General features: G+C 44.1%; 1 protein-coding gene across 3 annotated transcripts in view; it reads right to left on the bottom strand.

Annotated features, from left to right (window-relative positions):
• The window catches only part of Cspg4b (chondroitin sulfate proteoglycan 4B), an 84,235-nt gene that overhangs the window by 474 nt on the left and 61,261 nt on the right, over window positions 1-22,500 (bottom strand). For 2 of the 3 annotated variants that reach the window (XM_087618155.1, XM_087618160.1), the window contains 3 exons: window positions 18,781-18,950; window positions 4,723-4,903; window positions 705-3,598 (listed from right to left, as the gene is read on the bottom strand). In XM_087618155.1, the coding sequence (XP_087474281.1) occupies window positions 1,548-3,598; window positions 4,723-4,903; window positions 18,781-18,950 (2,402 nt within the window). In that variant the 3' untranslated portion in view covers window positions 705-1,547. Of the gene's footprint in view, window positions 3,599-4,722; window positions 4,904-18,780; window positions 18,951-22,500 lie in introns of all 3 variants that reach the window. The other variant, NM_001134510.2, reaches the window with a different exon arrangement.

Raw genomic sequence — 22,500 nt, 5'->3', positions numbered from 1 at the left:
CCCTGAGGCCCCATTTCCTCTGCTGGTAGTTTGTAGAAGGACAGAAAGGATGCTGCTTGCTTCAGAGAATAAGGTATGAAAGAGAATGAAATGGGAAGAAAATCTCTTTATGATAAAATAACTAATACAAATAAATGAGTCTCTCAGACAAGCAGCCACTGTGCTGTGTGATTCTGCCTTGAGTATGTTCTCTCTGCTGGGTGCTTGGGCAGCCATCTCATGACCATAAGGAACCTGAGGACGGCAGAGCAGAGGGGACAAAAGAGCTACCATCCTTGATAATTATGAGTCCCAGAGGCAGCTCCGGAACGCTAATCTCTACTACATTCACTAATTGACATAACTCAGCACACTCCAATTGCCCAAAGCAAAGACTGGCAAAGACTACATGATGTATGGGCCAAAGTCAAGCGCTAAAAATGGCTTTTTTTTTTCTTTTACAGATTCTTAAAACAGACTTTGTTTTAGGAAAGAACAACAAAAGAAAAATGGATGACAGAGACCATGTGTGGCCCACAAACCTAAATCTTTGCTGTGTTGCTCTTCACAGAAAAATCTCAATCATTTGTGCAAGCCTCAGTCAACGTTTGTGGGTGAGAACTCTGCAGCCCGAGGCATTCTTGGTATAAGTTCTGAAAGCTTCATTTTAGACTTACAGAAATTAATGTTGGACAGTGCTTCAGGTTAGACAATTCGAATACAAATTCGTTGTTATTTCAATTTATTATAAAAGGATGCCAAACCAAGGCATCAAAAACTAAAAAGCTTTTAACACGCCTCTCTATACCTCAGGGCTTCAGATACTTCTTGATGTTACAGATCCTTCTGTAAGCATTGCTTCTGGGTGAATACAAGGTATTGAATGACTCCTCAGAGGAGGTCAGTTTGCCCTGCCATCTGAACAAGGCACTTCCTGCACAAGGAAACCAACCCGAGGAGACTCCACAGAGGAAAAGGAGGACACATAAACATTACATAAACAAGCTCACGGATGCAATAAAAGATACCTTCTATGGAGAGAGAACCGGCACCTCCTTCTGACTGACTCACCGAGAGGGTGAATCTTCCATGAAAAGCACCCAAACCTTTCTCCCTTAACTCCAAACCCCATGTTAACGGCACTGCTTCCGATGGGGTCCCACGGCTCAGCAGTTCCTTAGTGTAGTTTAATTCTTTTTTAAAGCATTTTTTTTAAAGATTTATTCATTTCATACTCATAGAGAATGCCAGGTCCTGGGAAGGGATCATGGTGGAAGGCCAGGGAGTTCAAGGTACATCACTCGCCAACAGCATCGGGCTGTGACTGAGCCCTGTGTGTAACAACACCTGATGGGCGGCCTTCCTTGATCTAATCGGCACTCTTTCATCATTATAGCACAGTGCTGATCTTACTACCTATACACAGTAAGTGGTCAGTAACAGCAAAGAAAGACAGAGACATGGGGCTGGGGAGTGGAGAAGAGTGAAGGGGTGAAGCGGGAGAGAGAGGTGGGGGGAGGGAAGGAGAGAAAACGAGTGGAGGTGGTGTGGAAGGCAGGGTTCCCCATTTATACCCAATACTGGTTGTGTTTCAGAGCCGGATTGGTTTGACGACAGAGCTTGGCCATATCAGGATCCAGGTTCACCCACGCCTCCCAAGGAGCACATTTCTCTATATGCCCCGCCCCCAGAGGGGCTGGCTGTTCATACGATTGCGGCTGGAACATACTGGGAGCCGGGCTGCCAGAGCTTCTAATAAGGGGCGTCACCGTGACTGTGGGAATGGCTCCACTCCTCTCTGCTCTAAAGCGCGGGGATGGGGATTTGAGGTTCGTCTTTGGCTGGATAAGAGGATTGGGCCTGTCCTCCTTTCGGCCCAGCATCCAAACACACAGGGCCACCACAGTCACTAACAGGAGGAGGAACACAGCAGCCAAAGGTATGATGACCATCAGAGGGTGACGGCTCACTTCCGGCTGCATGGCTTCCCCAGAAAGAGTCACCCCCACTTTGGTGGCAGCATATGGCCAAGTGACTCTGGTGGGGGAGACCTTGGCATCTATATTTGGTTCTTTGCCACTGAGCTGACCCCAGAAATCTGTCCCTTGCCATTTGCGCTGGGTCAGATTTCCTGGATTTTCTGTCTGTTTTATAATAGAAGCCCTAAGTTTTTTCTGAGAGAAAACAGAGGCCACAGGGGTCTCTCCAGTGACTACTAAAGGCACATGTGGTGTGAATATCTGTAAAGGTAAGGTGTCTGGTGGCACTATAGTAAAGGCCAGATGGCCTGTTGCTGGCTGCACATCGTCTGCACTGAGCAAGAAGGTGAAGGAGTCATTCAGTGTATGGGTGCCTGTTAGATTAGCCTGTGGCTCAAGCACCAGCTGCCCTTGGTTGATGTCTGTCTGGGTGAACTGAGTGACCTCTTCCGCCACAGGGCTGTCGACTGCTCTTCGAACAAGTCGTCCATGGATGGGGGGTTGTATCACTTCAAATGTGGGGTCACTCTTACTTCTGTTAGCGAGCTCAGTTGCATCCAGATCCTCTCTCCTGAGCCGGTGAGCCACTCTGTTGGTAACTTTCAAGTTTGATCCAACCCACAACAAAGGCTGTACCCTGATGCCCAGGGTCTGTTCTGTCAAGTTGCACTCTGTTGTAAACAGTGAGAACCTCAGTTGATCTTCTGAGGCTGTGAGATTGGTCATGTGGTAAGAGAGTCTTCCAGAATCCAAATCCTCTTGCCTGAAGCTGCTGACCACCTGGTTTTCAATCAGCAAGTGGCCGCTTTGGAGGGGCTGTGCTATTCTGTAGGTGATCTGAGGGCTCCCACCATTGGTCACTGCTGAGAGATGAGTATTTGTGATGGGGACAGTTGTCTGGCCTTGTGGGAGAAGCAGGTCTGTGAGGTTCACAAGCGTGATGGAGATGGGGGTGACATCCAGGTGGAAAAGCTTATAGAGAGGCCGGTGTTCACCGTCAGTCACACTGAAATAAAACACTCCAGAGGATGGACTTCCGTCTTGTATAAACCACACCTGAGCGTTGTTGACGTCAGCCTGTGTAAAATGGTGAGCACTGTCGTCTGGAGCATGAGCCATTGCTAAAAAGCCATTGTTGGGAGGACGGATGACCACATATTGGATTTCACTTGGAGGACTGTCTATATCTTCTACCTTGAGGATTTCAGGTCCCACAACCAACCTACCGCCCTGTAGAACTGTAAGCCGAAGCCCTTTGGTCTTTAATGCTGGAGGATGATCGTTCACAGGGGTGATGGTGATGGTGAACACCTCTTCCAGAAAGTCGGCCTCTGGCTTGCTGGTGGACTGATTCTTCGGGTTTGGCCAAACAGCAAAGGTAAAATTATCAGCCAATGATTCAGAGTCATCGTGAAGATATGTGACTCCAAATGCATTAACTATTTGCTGGGAGAAGTAGGGCTTTTCTGTGGTAATATTTCTCTCTCCAACCATAATGGTTCCATGGTGAGGAAGAGCTGTAACCTGATACCAGATTTCATGGGAAGAACGCTGAGGTCGGGGCAGCTGAAGTAAGAGGTTGGAAGCATCTAATTTAGATTGGTCAATGAGAACTTTATCTCCCTCCTTGACAGAGGCTCCTATTGAAACAGTTAAAGAACAAAGAGACATTTAATCAGACATTTAATGAAGGTCATAAAGCTCTCATATACCTCTCAGTGGATTATTCTAAACACATAGGTTGCTCAAGTATCTGAATTAGCATACAAAATAAAATTTAAGCAAAATCACATCACTATGGAAACCAATACAGAGGTCCCTCAAGAAAAAAAACAAAACAAACTGAAAATAGAACTACTATAGATGTCAGCTAAACACTCAAAGGACTCGTAGCATTCCACAGAGACAGTTGCACATCTATATTTACTGCTGCATTATTCACAGAAGACAGAAGTAAGATCAAGCTAGATGTTCATTCATAGATGAATGGCAAAGAAAATGTGGTACATATATACAGTGGAATCTTACACTGCATAAAGAGAAAAGAAATTGTTGACATGTTGGGGGAAAATGAGTGCAAATGGAGATGATCTTCTTAGGTTAAATTGTTGAAACTCAGAAGGACAAATGTCACATGTTTTCTCTTACTTGCAGAACTGAGGGCTGTGTGTGTGTGTGTGTGTGTGTGGTGTTTATGTGCATTCGGAGGTCCTCACAGTACAGAAGTGGCCTCCTGACAGGGATAGAAATGATAAGACTACCCATGTGGCAGGAAGGCAGAGGTGGGAACTACACTGAGGGAAAAAAGGAAATGGCTGGAGCAGAGGAAGGACACAGGAAGTGGGAGGAGAACGGTTGGGAAATGAATGCAAATAGCCATTAAGTCAACATTTCAGGCAAGCAAACTTTAAAACCTGTACATTCACATATAAGATGCTACTTTCCTGACTTCCTATGGCTGAAGTTCTCTGCTCTAGACACAGAGCCAGCTCCTAGTAATTCTTTTCTAGTCATCATTTTCATTTGTATCAACAACTTTCAGTCACAGGCATGATAAAGTTCCCATTGGAGGCATAAAGAGACTCTTTAAAGCCAACTGCCATTCCTTGCCACGAGGCTCAAGACAGAGTAACTACCACTGGCTGTATCTGTGTCTGTCTTATTGCCGAGGATGAATGTGTAGCATGGACACAAAGGGAAAGATGGATTTCCAATTGTTCTCCCTTCTATAGACAAAGCACTGGCCATGGTTTGTTGGCAGTACCTGTATTTGCACGCAGCCTGTTCTGTCGGCCCGACTCATTGGTTTCACGTGAAATAGTAATCCGGAAATCCTCAGGGCCCAGCTCTGCTGGAGGGGAAGATGCTGTGAATGTGAAGGAGTCTTCTGAGGCCCATGCTGTGTCAAGATCCAGGTGCTGGTAAAGAATCAGCCCTTCACTGACCTGGACAGAAGAAAGTATGGTTAGGACCAAATTTCCGGGATGATGCAACAGTTGACACACATTCTAAATGGAGGAGGCATGCTCTTTGCGTGACTTACCATATCTGTGCTCAAATTATCCCATGTATTTGTATAAAGGGAAAAACATGAAAAAATATGAGGAGTGAGGAGATTGTATTTCAAACCTGGTCTAGTCATCAAAGAGAAGCCTGGTGACTCTGAGATGGCCATCACCCTGGCTTGCTTTTCTTATGGGAAGGGTATACTAAACCCTCCTGACTTGATAGCCAATGCCAGCCATTATTGGCTCATACGACAGGTCTCTTTTCTCGGATAGTGCTGTCCACTTCCTCTCCAACAGTCTATTTGTGATCAACTCTTAGACATTATACAATCTTATCTATACATACTTCAGGAAGTACTCATGTTCAGAAACATTGTACCTCAAGATTAAAAATAACCAATTGACATTAGCAAACATGTAGCTGGTGTCCAAATTTCTCTATCAATCTGATTAAAAAAAAAAAACAAGACAAAAGAAAGAAACAAAATTCATATACATACACATGGCTGCTTTTGTCTGAGTCAAGACCCCTAGAAGGCCATCCATTCTCATAGGTGCCTCTTCATTTGTAAGTCCCTACTTTTTATATGTTATGTGGTGTGTGTGTGTGTGTGTGTGTGTGTGTGTGTGTGTGTGTGTGTGTGTGTGTGTGTGTTGAGAGAAGGTGCAGAGAGACTGAAACTAGGATATTCTGGGAGATGAATTGTGAGGGAGCAAAGAGCTCACAGAAGGTTAGGCATTTGGTCACCTGAACCCAAATGGCCCCAAGAACAACTTGAGATAACTGCCTGTTTCCACTGTATGAAGAACACAGGGATAAACAGTTAGCTGAGTATCTGGACTCTAGGGTTGAGGAGGGGAGGAAGATGGTGTTTTATTTCCTATCAATTTATATTTGTCCAGCTATTTTCCCTCCTATAGAAGTCATCAAAATGTCATCAAAAAGCCAATGGTATGGCATCTCAACTAATAAATGAAGCAGGAAAACTAAAATGAGAGAAACTATCACTTAGTAACTAACAGCCATAACAATTCTGGTAAGAGTCCTAAAATGGTTGCTAAAACTAGTGGGCTAAAGTGTGGTGGCAAACAGGACATACTGGAAACAGTTACAAAGCATGTCCTCACAGGACACGGGGGCACACCTCACAAGAGAGGATCATGCCTGGAAAGTGGAGAAACTGTGAACCCAGGGAGCAATGAATGGCGTGGCAAATATAAAAGGCAGCCTCAACCCCAGGACAAAGTGAGCATCATGGTGGATGGGCAGGGAGCTGAGAAGAACCTAGCAGCCCTCTTGCTGTTCCTGCCCAGGATGCAGAGTCTGGATCCTTGCCCAGAATTCACAACCTGAATTTCCACAGAGACTTCACAGTGAGGAAGGCTACAGAGAACTGTACTATACTCTTAAGAACAGCATAGTTCAGCTGGCAAAATGGCCACCAAGGCCAATGACCTAAGTTCTAACCCCAAGGTGGAAGAAGAAAACTAATTCCCACAAGTTGTCCTCTGACATCCACACACACACATCTTGTCACGTCATAATAAATGTCATAAATTATTCTATTGACAAGGTCACAAAGACACTATATTGATAGAGAATGGTTCCAAATTAAAGGATACTAAAGACAGTGGACACCTAAACGCTATTTTCTATGTGGTGGATAATTTCCTCTTTCCTGTTAAAGACACTTGTTGGAACAATTTGGGAAAGTTTAATAAGACATATAAATTGCACATTGACATTGTAGCAATAAAATTATACATTTCCGAATTACACTATGATTATATTAGATTGCCTTAATTTTAGAAATTGCCACTGCAAAGACTAAGCATGTGAAAAACTGATAGCATAAGTCTTCATAAACACTCACACTTTGGGAATATGGAGGGATAGAAAATGTGAACTCCTTATACTTTTTGTAATTATCTTACAACTTATTTCAAAATACAAAGTTAAATACATTAAGGAAATCTCATTTTTCAATGAGCTCTAAGAAGGAGACAGCATTCCCTTTTATAATGGCCAGTACAGGCAGAATGAGAGCAAGGAACCCATCGACAAAAGCCTAGTACACTGAAGACAAGAAGAGGCCATCTCCTGTGCTGACACACTGGTCTGTCCCCACCTTCCCAATTCCCATCTCTATCCCCATCACCCCATCTTGGTCCTTCCTTGGACTTTTAACAAGGCTGTAATCCAATATTACATTAGAAGTGTATATACTTCCAAAGCTTAAATTTTTTTCATTCTCTGACATATATTTCAATCTTATCCATCCCATCCATCATGACCACTGCATCAGCTCCTGCTCCATATTCTTGCCCTGACTTGAGTACCTGATCTGTTAGTTCAAGGACAGCCAGGTCTACAGAGTGAGATCCAGGACAGCCAGGCCTACCCAGAGAATTCCTATTTTGAAAAAAAGACAGAGAGAGGGGGGAGGGGGAGGGAAGGGGAAGGGGGGGAGAGAGAGAGAGAGAGAGAGAGAGAGAGAGGGAGAGAGAGAGAGAGAGAGAGAGAGAGAGAGAGAGAGAGAGAGAGAGAGAGAGAGCGAGCGCGAGCACCAAGGCTGTTGCTTACTGGAACATGGTCAGCTTAACAGTGGCTACATCACTGAAGAAAATGACTCCTTCCTCCTGCATGGGTTCCAACTCTTAAAACTCTTCACAAGTAGCTTTTGTTTGAAGGGAAGATAAAGCATTCTTTGGATTTCTGTGATCAAACTTCTATCTCATATCCTTGATTTCTACATGACCTCGAAGACGAGTCAAGTGCTAAGGAGAAAGATTTGGCTCTCAGAAGGCCAAGGCTCTCTGCAATGTGCTACTGCTTACAGATGAGAGGCTGCTGGGAAGGTTAGAAAGATGAACGTCTGGAGAACTGTGCTCTTCCTCCAACTTAGGATGTGACAATTAATCTCAATTGCAATTTGATGGGCTTTAGAATCACTATGGAGATAAATCTCTTTGGTTTGTCTAAGAGGGATTTTCTAGATTGGGTTAACTGAAGTGCAAAAGCCACCCTAATGTTGGTGGCACCATTCCACCAGCTGGGGTTTAGAAAAAGGAAGAGCTCTGGACACCAATGCTCCCTTCTTTCTGCTTCCTGATTGTGTACCCCATGACTTCCCTGTCATGATGGACTGTTTCCCCACAAACTGCAAGTCCAAATAAACCCTTCTTTTTGGTTTTGGTCAGGCATTTTGTGATAGCAAACGAACAAGTAGTGAATACACAAGGCTACTTGACAGTGGAGCTGGGAACAGTCCAGATTGTCTGGTTAATATAGCTTTGTTCCCAGTCCTTTTCTGGAGTTTCTTTGCCCCCAACGGTCTGAATTTCTGCTCTCCTACCATGAAAGAAAACAGATATTAATATAAAAATGGGTACAGCAGAAATGCAGTGGATTTTGAAAAGTTGACCATATATAGTACTAGTTTTCAGCTCTGTTTGTGCAAGTCAGTTAGCTTCTCTGAGCCCTATTTGTATATTGAAATGTAGAATGATATCTTACTTGTGGATCTGTATTTCACCTGTAGTGTATTACCATTTCTGTGATCAAAATGCTAGACGCTGGGCATTTCTAGGTCTTTCTAGAGCACTCTAGTTCTCACCAATCGATTACTCATTGGGTTCTGACTTGGGTGAAAGGTTATACACAGTTCTTACACTGAATTACAGCATGATATTAAAAAACCAGAGAGTTCTAGTCCACGCTTCGTACGGTAAATATTTTCTAGAACATGTTTGAAAAGCTCATTTCTAATTGCTTTATAAATAATTGTTTACCATCTAAAATAAGCATTTAAATAAGCTTGTTTAATGAGCAAATAATCCATGTTGAAACTGTGTTACATTTAATTGTTAAGTATATATGCTTATAACCTTACAGAGATATAAATAAGGCAACTCAGGATGTTTCTTATGTATCTATGTATTGAACAACAGCAGAGAAAATCTAACCTTCATTAGAATTCTACAGACAGCAGGCATTGCACATGGCACTTTATTGTAATAGCTTAGTTTCATACCTACCTCTGAGTTCAAGCTATTTCCACAATCTAAAGGCTGCATCTATGCTGTGGAAGTGTGGAACATTGAGATTATTGGCTACAAAGAATATCCTATGTTGTGTTCTGCAACTCCAGGAGCCCAGGAATGCAGAGAGTCAGCTACAGAGTGTGACTAAAGTGAACAAATGTCACTTCATTGTCTGGTCTGGTCTGGTCAAGGCCATCAGTTATTAACCAGAACTTGTATTGATTTTCAGTGACTCTGAGGAATAACTCATCCTACACCCTGCGTTTATCATAACTTATGGGGCAGAGGAGATGGCTCCATGGATTAAAAGTGTGGATCTGAGTTCAGACCCCACAGCGTCCACATGAAAAGCTGGGAAATGGTGACAGGGTGCTTGTAACCCCAGTGTGGGAGGGGCAGAGGCATGCAGATCCCAGACAGTGTCCAGTTAGGCTATGCAATCGGTGAGAGCCCAGGTTGAGTGAGGAAACCCCGTCTCAAAGGATACGATGGTGAACAGTAGAGGACGACAAGTGACATCCATCTCTGGCCTCCACATGTGTGTGCATGGGCATATACCATCGGCATGTGCACACACACTCATATACCACGCACAACAGCAGACAGGCAGTATTCCAGTTCTACACTGATGTTGGGTTTTTTTTTTTTTTTCGGGTTTTGTTTTGTTTTTTTAAATCATGTAGAAACTCATAAGACACTAGGAGTCAGAGGGTGGGATAGGACAAAAAGGAAGTCATTTTGGTTTTGTTTTTTTTCCCTTTTGATCAACCCTTGACTGGAGGCCCCAAGGAGACCAACTGATGGCTGCTTCATAGACACAGAGCCAGAGAGCTGAGGTCATTAGGGCTTATGGAACAAAGAGTCACACACACGAAAGGAATGAAAAAGGCCCTTGAATGTACCAGGCTTGGGGGAGTCAACCTCTGCATGGAGATTGATTTCCACTCCCAACTCCTCAAGATGTAATGGCTTCCTTGCCTTCTTCAGCTTGCTTGGCTATGAGCATTCCTCAACCTGTGGCTGCAATACTCAACTTCCTCTGTGGTCAGCTGGCTTTCCTCATCTGTCTATGTAAATCCCCTTCTGCTTCCCTCTTGAAAAGGCACACATGACAGCACTTAAGGGCCATCTAGATAGTCTAGGCTACTCTTCCAAGCCTACAGTGTTAACTGCCTCTTCAACGTCTGCCATGAAAGGGATCACACAAATTCCAGACACGAGGGCTGGCTATTTTCAGAGGCTCCTGCACTTGTATAAAACTAAATCAAGATGTCCAGTGCTACCTTTTGTTCTTTCCAAATTATAACCCTTTGTGTGGTCTCATTTGGTAGATGTATTAGAGATCTACACACTTAAGAGTGACGTGATTCCCTAGAGACTCTTCTACATAAATGAAGATGTAATCCTCTTTATGAGAAAAAGCCAGAGTTACAGAGAGACTTCTGGAGTCCTTGAGGAGATTTTCCTTCTAGTAAGTTGCTACAGGGACCAACGGAGTCATTCAGGGGCATGAACCATAGTTCAGTGATAACTCTTTGGGTGTGATATTTTGTTGCCAATCTCTAGCTAGATATTTCCAAGTGTTATCATCTAGAAATGCCTTTACTGCTTATTCTTACAAAGGAGAATCAGCCTCATTTATACAGCCCGTCCCCTATAATTCTGTAGCCATGGACACCCTGCACTGCCTGGATTTCTACTCTAGTGTGGGAATTTTCCTGTGCTTATGTCCAGTTGCTCTCTACAGCCATGATGGTGGTCCTTCAGGTGGAAAGGGAATATACTCCAAGAGGATTTAGGATTTAGGTCCAGCAGGATGGAGTTCAGACTCTGGACGGCGCAGCTGTAAAGAAGACACTTCTAAGGCTTAGTCATTGTTGTAGTTTGTTTTTGTTGTTGTGATGAAACACTGACCAAATGTTGTATGGGGAACACAGAGTTTATTTGGTTTAAGTTCTATGGAACACAGAGATGATCTGGCTTGCACCTCCATATCACAGTCTAATATCACGGAAGTCGGAGGAGGGGTTCAGGTCAGGGACTTACTGGTTTGCTTTCCAAGGTTTGCTCAGCTCACGTATAGCCCTAGACCACTTGCCCAGGGGTGACATCAGCCCCAGTGGGTTGGGTCATCCAACCCACATCAGCCATCAATCAAGAAAATGCCTCACAGATATGCCTATAGCCCAATGTTAGCAAGGCGGTCTCTCAAATGAGCTCCCCTCTTCTTAGGTGTTTGTTTTTAGTTTGTGTCAGGTTGACAAAAGCTAACCAGAAATGCCCTCTTGCTTATGGCACTGTATTACAGTGGCCATGGGAACTGAATAGAAGAAGAAATAAGCCACTCTCATTAAATGGGAACGAGTGCTGTCTGCTTTTCCATAGGAAGAGCCAACCATTCTAACAACAGAACATCTTGACTATTCAAAGCCATTAGGCCAAGATCTGCCAGTCAAGTTAAGCCAACAGATTGATGACTATGTGACAATACAATCATCTCCACACATGGAACAACACCCTGCACATAACTCAGGGAAGTGTGGTGCAAAACAAAAGTGCTGAAGGGAAAACACCAGTGGAAAATATCCACAAACACAAGTGACCCTGGTTGCCAGTGAACTAGCGAGCCCAAAGAGGCACACGATGGGTGGGCGGGAGCATGGATGACAGGAAGGCTGGCCCCTCCCTACTCTGCAGATTCAAAGACAAATGCTTAATGAGACATTAAGCTGATTTTACTCTCGATTAAACTGTAACAAATTAATTTTCAGCCTTTGAGAAATGTGTCTATAATTCTCTAAAATGTGTATACATTATGAAAACAGTACGCCCAGATTCTGGGAGAAGTTATTGGACAAAATTAACAGCCCAGAATGGCTTCGTGATTTTCTAAACATGGTCCTGGGAAACTGTTCTCCAGGACGGATGGCATCTGGCCCACAAACGTACAATAGCTGAGATGCAATTACTGGCTTTGTGGGAGAGAAAAGAGGCTGCGCTGTCATAAACCACAAAGCCAGGACACTTTGCTGTTTTAATGACTCAAAATTATCGCAACAAGCACTGGAATGAAAATCACTCAATTATCTGTGAGCCTGACTTGGAGGCCATCACTGTGTTATGTGGGATTTAAAGCTCATATTGTTCATGGGTTTTGGAAACGGACAGTAACAGTGTATGAGAGAGCTCTCATGCGATGCGAGCCTGATGGCTGTCTTCTCTGTGAATGCCTTCATTTCTGTGGGTTAGCTTAACCCTCTTAGGATTCGACACTGAAAAACAAAGTGGCCACTTGCTTATCTTGGTGGGCTGACATGGCATGGAAAACCTAGTGAACTTATTCTGGGCTAAGAAGCTAATGTTGGGCAGTGACAACACAAACATTTCCTTAGAGTTATCTTGCCACGTATATTAAGCATAATGCAGTCAAGGTTTTTCATGAGCTATTTTCTTTCTAAGTACCGATTTATGAAGAAGTGGTTATTTCTTCACAAGCAAGAAAAGTGTATGTCTTACATGCGAATGATATGGTACTTTTAATCTCTATGCCTCCCCTCACCCCCTCACCCCTGCCCTCTTACCCCACAGGTAGAGAGCCAAGGACAAATTAATTAATTCCCTCAATTAAAGGGTGAAAGAGCACTCAGCTTACAATGTCCCTATTGAATGCTTAGCAGGTCACTTGGCTAGAAAGACTACCAGTAATTAGCCATTGGTAAGTAATGCAGGGCTAAACAGCTCTGAACTCTTTCTTTACATAGTTGAAATTACTTCCTGAGTGCTCGTTCTCTCTCTCTCTCTCTCTCTCTCTCTCTCTCTCTCTCTCTCTCTCTCTCTCTCTCTCTCTCTCTCCCTCTCCATCTCATTGAGAGGCCTGATAAAAGCACATACGTGTGAATCAGGACCTTCATGGAGGATCTCAGAGAAAATCGTCCACTCCGTTGAACACACAGCCTCGGGCAGGGACTGCTGCAGGACTGAGCAAACCCCAGTCCAAGAGAAAACCTCCTGTCCTCTCCTCCACCAACTCAACCTGTAACCACCATTTCTTTTACTTCCCAAATGCTCTAAAGCTGACTGAAGGTAAATCTGAGCTGTTATAAGATGACTGGGAACTGACCAGGGTACCATTTGATGGAAGTTATAAACTTCAGGCTATGCCAAAATCTCCTCTCCATCTGCACGTGGGAAAGGAGGTAGTGTGTAGAAGGGGCAAGAAGAAAGGCTACTTTCTTTCTGTTCTCAAAGCACAAGTAAAAATGTCCATCTCTGAACATATATGCTAACCAGGATTAGGATGTTTTCAGTGTTGTTTAATGCATGGACATGGTGTGTGTGTGTGTGTATGTGTGTGTGTGTTTGTGTGTGTGTGTGTGTGTGTGTTACATGCCCTTAAGTGTGTATATGCTTTAAGCCCTAAATTCAGAGGTCAGGGTAGGCTGTTCCATGTCTTTCTCCTTTACTTTTCACATTGTCTTCAGACCTCTCACTGAAGCAAAGCTTGGCATTTGGGATACGCTTGCTGACAATGAACTCCCAGTAGCCTCTGTCCTCTGAATGCTGGGGTTACAGGAACAAGCAGCTACACCTAGCCTTTATGTGTCTGCTAGGGATTTGAACTCAGGTCCTCATGCTTGCACAGCAGGTGCTCTTAACCCTAGAGCCATGTTCTTATCCCTGGAATACGTTCAGATTAATGCACATTTACTATGTGTTTTAGTTAGGGTTTTACTGCTGTGAACAGACACCATGACTGAGACAACTCCTATAAGGACAACATTTAATTGGGGCTGGCTTACAGGTTCAGAGGTTCAGTTCATTATCATCAAGGCAGGAACATGGCAACATCCAGGCAGGCATGGAGCAGGAGGACCTGAGAGTTCTACATCTTCATCTGAAGGCTGCTAGGACAAGACTGGCTTCCAGGCAGCTAGGGTGAGGGCCTTAAAGCCCACACCCACAGTGACACACCTACTCAAGGTCACACCTACTCCAACAAGACCACACCCCCAATGGTGCCACACCCTGGGCCAAGGTATATACCAACCATAACACTGTATTAATGGGTGATGTTCCTTTCTATCTTGATATAAATTTAACATTTTACTGTTTTCTGGCCTTGCTTTTATACAAGCATGCACTATAGTTCAGACCTGACATGTCCCTTGAAACCTCATGTGTTAAGTGTTTGAATTATTGGGTTCTCTGGCTTTGGAGTTATTGGGGAGGGCATAGGACTTTGATGAGGTGAGGATGAGTTAGGTGACTGGCGATGTGCCCTGAAGGAGATATCATAACCTTTGCCTCCTGTCTTCTCCCCTTGGCTTCCTGACCTTAGGAACTAAGCATTTCTCTTATCCTTGGGTGCCTTTCCAGGATGTTCTTCCTGCCTCTCCAACCTCAAAGCGAGTGACAGCTGACAATGGACTGAAAGTTCAGAAACCAAGAACCAAAATAAACCTGTTCTCCTCCACAGATTCTTCTCAGTTACTCCGTCATAGAAAGCCCTTGAATGTAGTGTGCGTGCGTGTGTGTGTGTGTGCGTGTATGTGTATGTGTGTGCACGCACTACACACTAAAACACCAAAGTAAGCTATGACCCTGAGAGAACAGAGTCATATTTTGGTTTTTATCCTTCCCTGGGTTTCTCTGGACTCCTCCTCCTTTACACACGTTATTGGCTTTCTTTATGACGGCTGAAGTGGAGAGAGAGACAAGGTATCCAAAGGTGACAAAGAGAGATGTTGGGAATCCTGAAACTCCTGAGCAGCAGCTCTCAGCCTCTCCCCTTCTTCACACATCCCCCTTGCCCTGACTGTCAGAATAAGTCCTTGGAGATGCCTGTCCGCAGGCCTCTTTGTTCCTCCAGCTTGGGCTCTGGCCAAGGATGAAAAACTCTCTTCTCTCATCGTCCCCAAGGGAAATGTATTTGAGAATACCAGGAACTCTCTAAAGGAAACAATAAGTGGGTCATAGGTGAGGCAAATGTCATTCTCCTCTGATGACCTCATTTCCATTCAATAAATGACTGTTGCACATTAGGGCAAACACCAGCCAGTTCCAGTGTAGCAGAAAATCGCCTTCCCCTGGGGAACTCCTTGTAAATATGAGGAATAGAAAGGGACCTTTCACATTTCCAAGAACAAAAAGCTCAGTATCAGCCTCAAAACCCATCTTATTAGTGTTTGTAATCCTCAGGATATCCGGTCGACTCACCACCCATCTTGAATAGCAGCTGGACTTTCTCAGTCATCTTGATGCTGGTTTGTAGCTCTCCTCATTGAAACTCTTCAGTGTGGCCCACACAGGTAGTCACCTTAAGCAACTGCTCTGTGGCGTCCATCCCCCTAGAGGAGAGCTTATATGACTGACCCCACTGAAGTTCTGACCCACCTGGATGGTGAGGGTAGGTCACATGACTACTTCTAAGTTATCATGTGGCCTCCTGCAACAAGTACCCGTCTGCTTTAATCTCACCTACTCAAAAGCCCCCTTGGAAAAGTTGCTTGGACAACACTCTGGATCCAATAGAAGTTTGAGTCTGCCTTTCTCTGTGTGCTTCCTGACTTTGTATATACATGGCCTTTGGGTGTGCTAGGTACCCCTATGATGTATCAGTAATATAGTATTTCTAGCTTGTATCTCTGCTGACCATTAGAAGAATGCTTGCCATTTCACCGAACCCCGACTAAGTGTGGGACACATGCTATATACTTTACATCTATTACTATCTTAGCCACATCTAACCACTTAGGGGAAAGCCCTGGCTAGTTTGACAGGAGCCTGACCTAGAATCCAGAGCCCTGGGCTCAGGTCCTGGCTCTGCTATCAGTAGGCTGTGAACCATGTGAACACGTGGTTTAGGTCTGAATCTGCATGTGGGGAGGAACAACACAACGTAAGGCTAAATACAGTGCCTCACATATGCCATACATAAATATGGTTTCAATAATCATTACTATGACTCTTCCCGTTTTAAATACGACGAAGCAGGTTCAACACCTTTGTGATTTGCTGAGTCAAGGAGGCAACCTAGATCTCCTGGTGTTGTGCCGAGAAACTTCTGCACGGTCCCAGTAGTCACCAGTAGGTCTCAGATACCTCAATTATAAAAAATCTCCACATACCACACAACAAAGGCACCCGATGGCTGTTGTGGTGAAATTCTATGAACTGCAAATGTATCTGAGATGAGATTTAGGGAGAAAGAGATTATTATATCAGGAGTGTGCCTTGTGTACAAAGCCAGATACACAGTCTTTGTACACAACCTTCCAGATGAGAGAATAATTTCTTTCTGTCCTTTGATTCTATGTTTTCAACCAAATCTCTGGAATGACAGGCACATGCTCAGCAGAGACAAGGACCATGGGAGGGAAAAGCCAATCACTGTGTCCCCTGCTCTGTGGGCGGGGACAGGTTGTTTCCAGACTGGTGCCTGCCCTTGCTTCCATGGGGAACAGCACCCTTGTGCAGCACTGAGCTCCCACACAAGGCTCCCCCTGCTCTGCCTCACACCTGACATTGCTGACGTGCTTTCTGGATCCCTCCTATCTGTTCACAAAGGCAGAAGGAAAACATTAAATCCGGAAGTAACTGGATTTTGTTTAATCAAGACTTTGCCGGCCTGGGACCTGATATCTGGCTTGGTGCGTTAATTTCCTATTTACAAATGTGTCCTGTTTTAAAGGTGGTTTGTTTTCTCAGAAAAGTGTACCCCGGCTTCCAGTACATTCCACAGTTTTCAGTTTGCCTGTTAGTACAGCAGTTAGGACGCTGTTCCAAATATTCGATTTGTCCACCACACTGGGAGCCAGCTACCCCGTGTGGTATGTGAATACAAATGACGTTCTAGAACACGAGCTGCAGTTTCCCATGGTCCCCCTCACACTGCCTTTGCTGCCATCAGTGGGTAACTAGAGAATGAAGACGTGACAAACAGATCAAGCTAACCCACAGTTATCAGACAAGTGCGAAGGGCAACTGGTTATCATAAGCGCTGGGACTCCGGGGTTTCTTGTTATTGCAGCAAAAGCCACTTAGTTCTAGCTACTATATTCAGTGACACTTACGTTGGATATATCGATCTTACTCTAAAATGCCACATATTTGCAATTAAAAGCTGTTGGAAATAGTCAAAATGACCACAGTCTTTTTTTTTTTTTTTAAAGAACTGGGGCTAGAGCCAACATACTCTTATAGAAATCACATCATTCTTGTTAGCATTCAAAAGGTAAACTGACCCTGGGTATGTGTTGATGCTTCTGGGCACATCTTAATTCCCTACACAACGGAGTTTCCATTCTAAGTTTTTGTTCTGTGACCTGGAGAAAACTGCAAACCACAGACATTATACCTCTCCTTTTCAGTGCTACACTCCAGGCTTATGCTAGCCTCCTGATCCACTCCCTCAAATGCACACAACCGACTGAACAGCAAAAGCCATGCCCACTTTCCTCACACCACACAGAAAGAGCACAAAGGCTAAGAACTCTTCCTATCTTCTCTAAACTTGAAGAGATTTAAAAACGACTTCGGTTACACAAAGCTATAGCCAAATAAATGGTCAGACTCAGTATTCTGGGAGGGAAAGAGGAAGACATATTACCAACCAAAGGAATGCACAATTAAAGAATTGTGTTTGGGAACGCCACCTTTAGAAAATGAAGTAATGCATAAACAGACATGCCTTGGTTCACCCAACTCCTGGCTGGGAGGCAAAAACATTTTTGAGTGCTTATTCATTTCAATAAGAAGATATGTAAACCACCAAAGTTACAAATACCCTGGATATAAATTATATATACACGCAATTTTGATATATTACATAATGAGTACATGTCATGTTAGAATAAATATACACTTTGGATTTCCTTTCTAAGGACCCCCTTAGAAGGATTTACTTTTTTTTAAGCGTGTGTGTATGTGTGTGTGTATGTGTGTGTGTGAGTATGTGTGTGTGTGAGTGTGTGTGTGTCTGTGTGTGTGAGTGTGTGTGTGTGTGTGAGTGTGTGTGTATGTGTGTGAGTGTGTGTGTCTCTGTGTGTGTGTGAGTGTCTGTGGGGTGTGTGTGTATGTGTGTGAGTGTATGTGTGTGTGTATGTGTGTGTGTGAGTATGTGTGTGAGTGTGTGTGTATGTGTGTGAGTGTGTGTGTATGTGTGTGAGTGTGTGTGTCTCTGTGTGTGTGTGAGTGTCTGTGGGGTGTGTGTGTATGTGTGTGAGTGTATGTGTGTGTGTATGTGTGTGTGTGAGTATGTGTGTGAGTGTGTGTGTATGTGTGTGAGTGTGTGTCTCTGTGTGTGTGTGAGTGTCTGTGGGGTGTATGTGTATGTGTGTGTGTGTGTACGTGTGTGAGTGTGTGTGCAGTGCGTGTTGTGTGTGTGTGCAGTGCGTGTGTGTGCAGGTACATGCAGAATCCAAAAAAGAGGAAGCCAGGGAGCTCTTGGAGCTGGAGTTAGAGAATGTTGTGAGCCACCCAGTGTGGCGAGACTTGAACTTGGGTCCTCTGCAAGAGCAGTCAGTGCTCTCAACTGCTGAGCCATCTCTCCAGCTCCAAGTAATTTTTTTATTTGTCACTTTCAGAATTAGCCTGGTGCTTTCTGATATCTGTCACATGTGGTGTTCCCTGAAAAGAATCCCATTTTAAATGACGTAGGAGTTGCCGTGGCCCCTGTCTTGTTGGTTTAGCAGGATGAAGACAAATGAGAGGTCCTCTCTGCTCAGACTCGCAGCCCCACTCAGTGGCACAAAATGGGTGTCAGGACTCACCAGACATTGGGTAAAAACGGAAACGTCCTCCGTGTGACTGTCCGGGTACATCTTCAGCAGCCTCCCAAGCCTAGGGGACCTGACAACCGTAAATGTTATAGTTCTGTTTCCTGCCTTGTCATCATTGGTCACGGCTCTCAGGTCATGAGACGAAAGTGGCTTTGTGGAACCTAAAATTGAAATATGAATATAACTACAGTGTGCGCAGAGGGGGTGGGCTCCTCAGTCTTTCTAGACTTCTGAAAACTGCCTGGAGAGTGCATGGATGCGACTGGGGGAGCTATGGGCAGCGGGGTATCTTATCATGGGCATGATTTGCTCCTGAGCCATAGGAAAAATGAGTGCTTTTTCTCCAGCGGTGGCCTCACATCTGATTGATTCCCTAGAGAAATGAGTTCATGCCAAATAAGGTCTCTGTGGCTCAGCCCCGAGTAGGTAAAGAGAAATCTGATTGTGTGGTGCTGGGAACACAAGAGTCTGTGGTTCATAGGAGGGTGGGTGATGGCTCCTTGGCTCCTAAACAAATCCAAGGAGCCTCCCAGGCTGTATCACAGGTCATGTGAAGGCCAGGGCTTGTGGGTTTGGATGGTGAAAGATCCTCCCCAGGCTCACAGGAAGAATGAAAGCTACGAACCCTTCTCTTTCTGTCCATTCCTACGGTGAGGAACAGTGGGTTACTGATGAGATTTCCTCTCCATCCTGCCTGAGGTGCAGGATTCAGGACAGTGATTCCTTGTTGATGAGCTGCTCATCTCTGGACCCACAGAGATGCTCCCATAGCATTACAGCAAAACTTTCCTGGAAATGCCCTCCAATACTCAAGACCAACATTCATTGAAAAAGAGCCAAGTACAATTGGGTAAGCAAAAAAACGACAGCCTGAGGTCACAGTATATTCCCACATGCCATCACCAAAGCTAAACAAACAAAATCTATGCTAGAGTGCCACGTAAAAACTCTTACAAAACCTTTTCTTGGAGAATAAACCACAGAGAAGAATACAGAACACATGTTGATGAAATATATAAATACCTACTATATATGTGTATATACTATGTGTATATGTGTGTGCATATATACATATACATATATTCATGCTACATACATATTTGCAATAAGACAAAATGAAAAATCAAAAAGTACAATAAAAATATACTTTAAATCCATTGCATAGTTCACACACACAAAAATTTCATTTAGAAGTATACAGTCCTTAGAGTAATCATGTTAAAAACGGAAACTCGAATTTGGCAAAATACGGAATCTGTAAAGTGAGATTAAACATTCACACACTAGGTATTCTAATAATTACTTGGCTTGCCATGCAAATTTTGTAAGCATTGAGCTAGGGCTGAGTGTACAAAGGAGCCAAAGAAGAAACATCCAAAGGCTGATGAACCACGGAGGAAGCTCAAGAGGTATGGTATGGACCAAGTGTGAATTAAAGTTCTTAAAGGTTTAATTCCCTTTGGTTGTTACTAACTTATGCCTGGTTACAATTCTTCCCCAACTAAAGAGCTTAAAGCATGTAACAGTAACATTGCTACATAACTGGTGTGGCTATTAACCCATTGACTTACTGTGCTTGTGTGTGTGTGTGTGTGTGTGTGTGTGTGTGTGTGTGTGTGTGTGTGTTGTGTAATGCTGAGGAGACAGAATATACATCTTCCTGTTGTCCCTGTCTGAGGGAAGAAACGTTCTATAATAAAAACATCATGGGATGCTGGCCTGCACCTAAAGGAGAGGGGCTGCTTGATACAAGTTCTAGATTTGGGGTCAGAATTGCTACATTGCCTGAAGGGCTTACGACTCCTATTCTTTTACCTGTCAATGGGGATGTTCAAAAGTTGTGAGGTTTTTGGGGCGTGGGGGTGTTTTGAGACAGGGTCTCTCTGTGTAGCCCTGGCTGTCCTGGAACTCATTGTGTAGACCAGGCTGGCCTCAGACTCAGTGATCCACCTGCCTCTTTCTCCCAAGTGCTTGGATTAAAGGTGTGCACCACCAGTGCATAAACAAAAGTTGTGTATTCATACACTATTTCACTTAAACTTTTTATAAAAACACAGGTGGTGATTAAAAATATAAAATGCTATAAATATATAAAGTATCAGTATCCGAATGCCAAGCTGTAATAGGAATAGATTTTCTACTCCTACATCAGTGCTAAAACAAATTCTGCTTTCTCAGTAACAATAGACCTTTTCCTGGTATTTTAAAATATAAAAGTTCTGCAATAGCAGACACTGAACAGACACCGTACATCGCACCCTGAGGTAGCCTCCTTGCGCTTCATGGGACATCGCACAGCAAGACAAAGATGGGCCCTCTCAAGGAAGATACAGAATGTGGCATCAATTGTCACCTTCTAGCTTCACGCATAGCAGTTAGGACCAAGAGCCCTCGGGTGACTGCTGAAGAAGCCATGCTGAGCAAGGATCAGGTGGGTCCCTGGAAGGGGCACAATGTGACAAGAGCCACAGGAATCATGCTCATGTCTACATAACCCTGACAGAAGACTGGTGGCCCTGCTGCATGGAAAAGGTACGAAATAAGAAGAATGGGACCAGGTGACCGCTAAGGTCCACCTACACTCTAGGACTTCTGATTCCACAGTCATAAGATCTCAGTGACTATCAGCGCCACTCAAGAGAAAGGGATTTGAAGACCTTCCTTCCTCCTGGCCAAGAGCTGGAACAGGACAGGAGGCAGGGGGGAGCTGGAGGTGACTAAGAATATCAGCTGAGCTAACCGGCCAGTGAGGGTTAGTGAAAGTGAGGCTGGGTTCCAGGGGCACACGGGCGGTGGGTTGCAGCAGATAGAAGGCTCTCGAGGAAAAGAAACATCAGCAGGGCCGTGGCCAACAATATACACAAAGCTGTAAAAACTGTAAGTCTGACACAATCTTCTGGAAGTAAAGAAGAAATCTGGCCACTTTAATGTATTCTTTCCGGCTTCACTGATTCAGTGAACTCTCCAGCAGAAACTCAGACGTGTCTACGTTGCAGGGCTCCTGTCTTCCCTGGAACACGCCTGTCAGTAATTATTAAGCCAGACTCTGCTGCACTAGATGAAAGGAACTTAATCTTTTGCAGCAGTCAGAATCACTCTAGTTTTGGAGTTTTAAGAATAGATCGCCATGTTTTTCTGATTAGTGAGACACAGCTGATTATTAATTTTTTAAAAACACTAAATAGCTTCCTAATTGCCTTGGGAAGGGGAAGGTGGAAGCTTCACACTAAGAGAGAAAATTTACAAAGCGTGGACAAAATAAAGTTTTATAATGGAAGAAACACAGGTGATGGATCCCTTGCTGCATTTTGAGAGTTTTGTTTTTTTTTTGTTTTTTTTCCCACAACTCAAAAGCTAAGGACAACTGACAACTTCAAAATGAACACTTGAAGGCCGGGATACTGCTCAGGGATAGAGGGCTGCCCTACTTCCAACCCTCAGCACTACCCGCATCAGGATACAAAATTAGCAAAAGCAGTTACTGTGGAACAGTTGCAAACAAAGTGTTGTTTTCCTGGAAGGCCTTTATGGGAGCAGGAGGCTCTCTCCACCCCTCTAATTTGCTAATTTGTATCTCCACTTTAAGTCACAGAGCCCACCAACTCCCCAAGAACATATTACCTAGCTCACAAGCAATACTGGTACACTGTCTAATTCGGTGGATCCAAAACTCCTTCCATTTAAGACCAACTAAAGGTTTGGTTTTTTTTG

This window comes from Rattus norvegicus, chromosome 2 (assembly GCF_021556685.1).
Source record: "Rattus norvegicus strain SHRSP/BbbUtx chromosome 2, alternate assembly SHRSP_T2T, whole genome shotgun sequence".
NCBI lineage: Eukaryota > Metazoa > Chordata > Mammalia > Rodentia > Muridae > Rattus > Rattus norvegicus.
The sequence above is the reverse complement of the archived record's forward strand: the minus strand, read 5'-3'. Positions and strand labels throughout refer to the sequence as shown.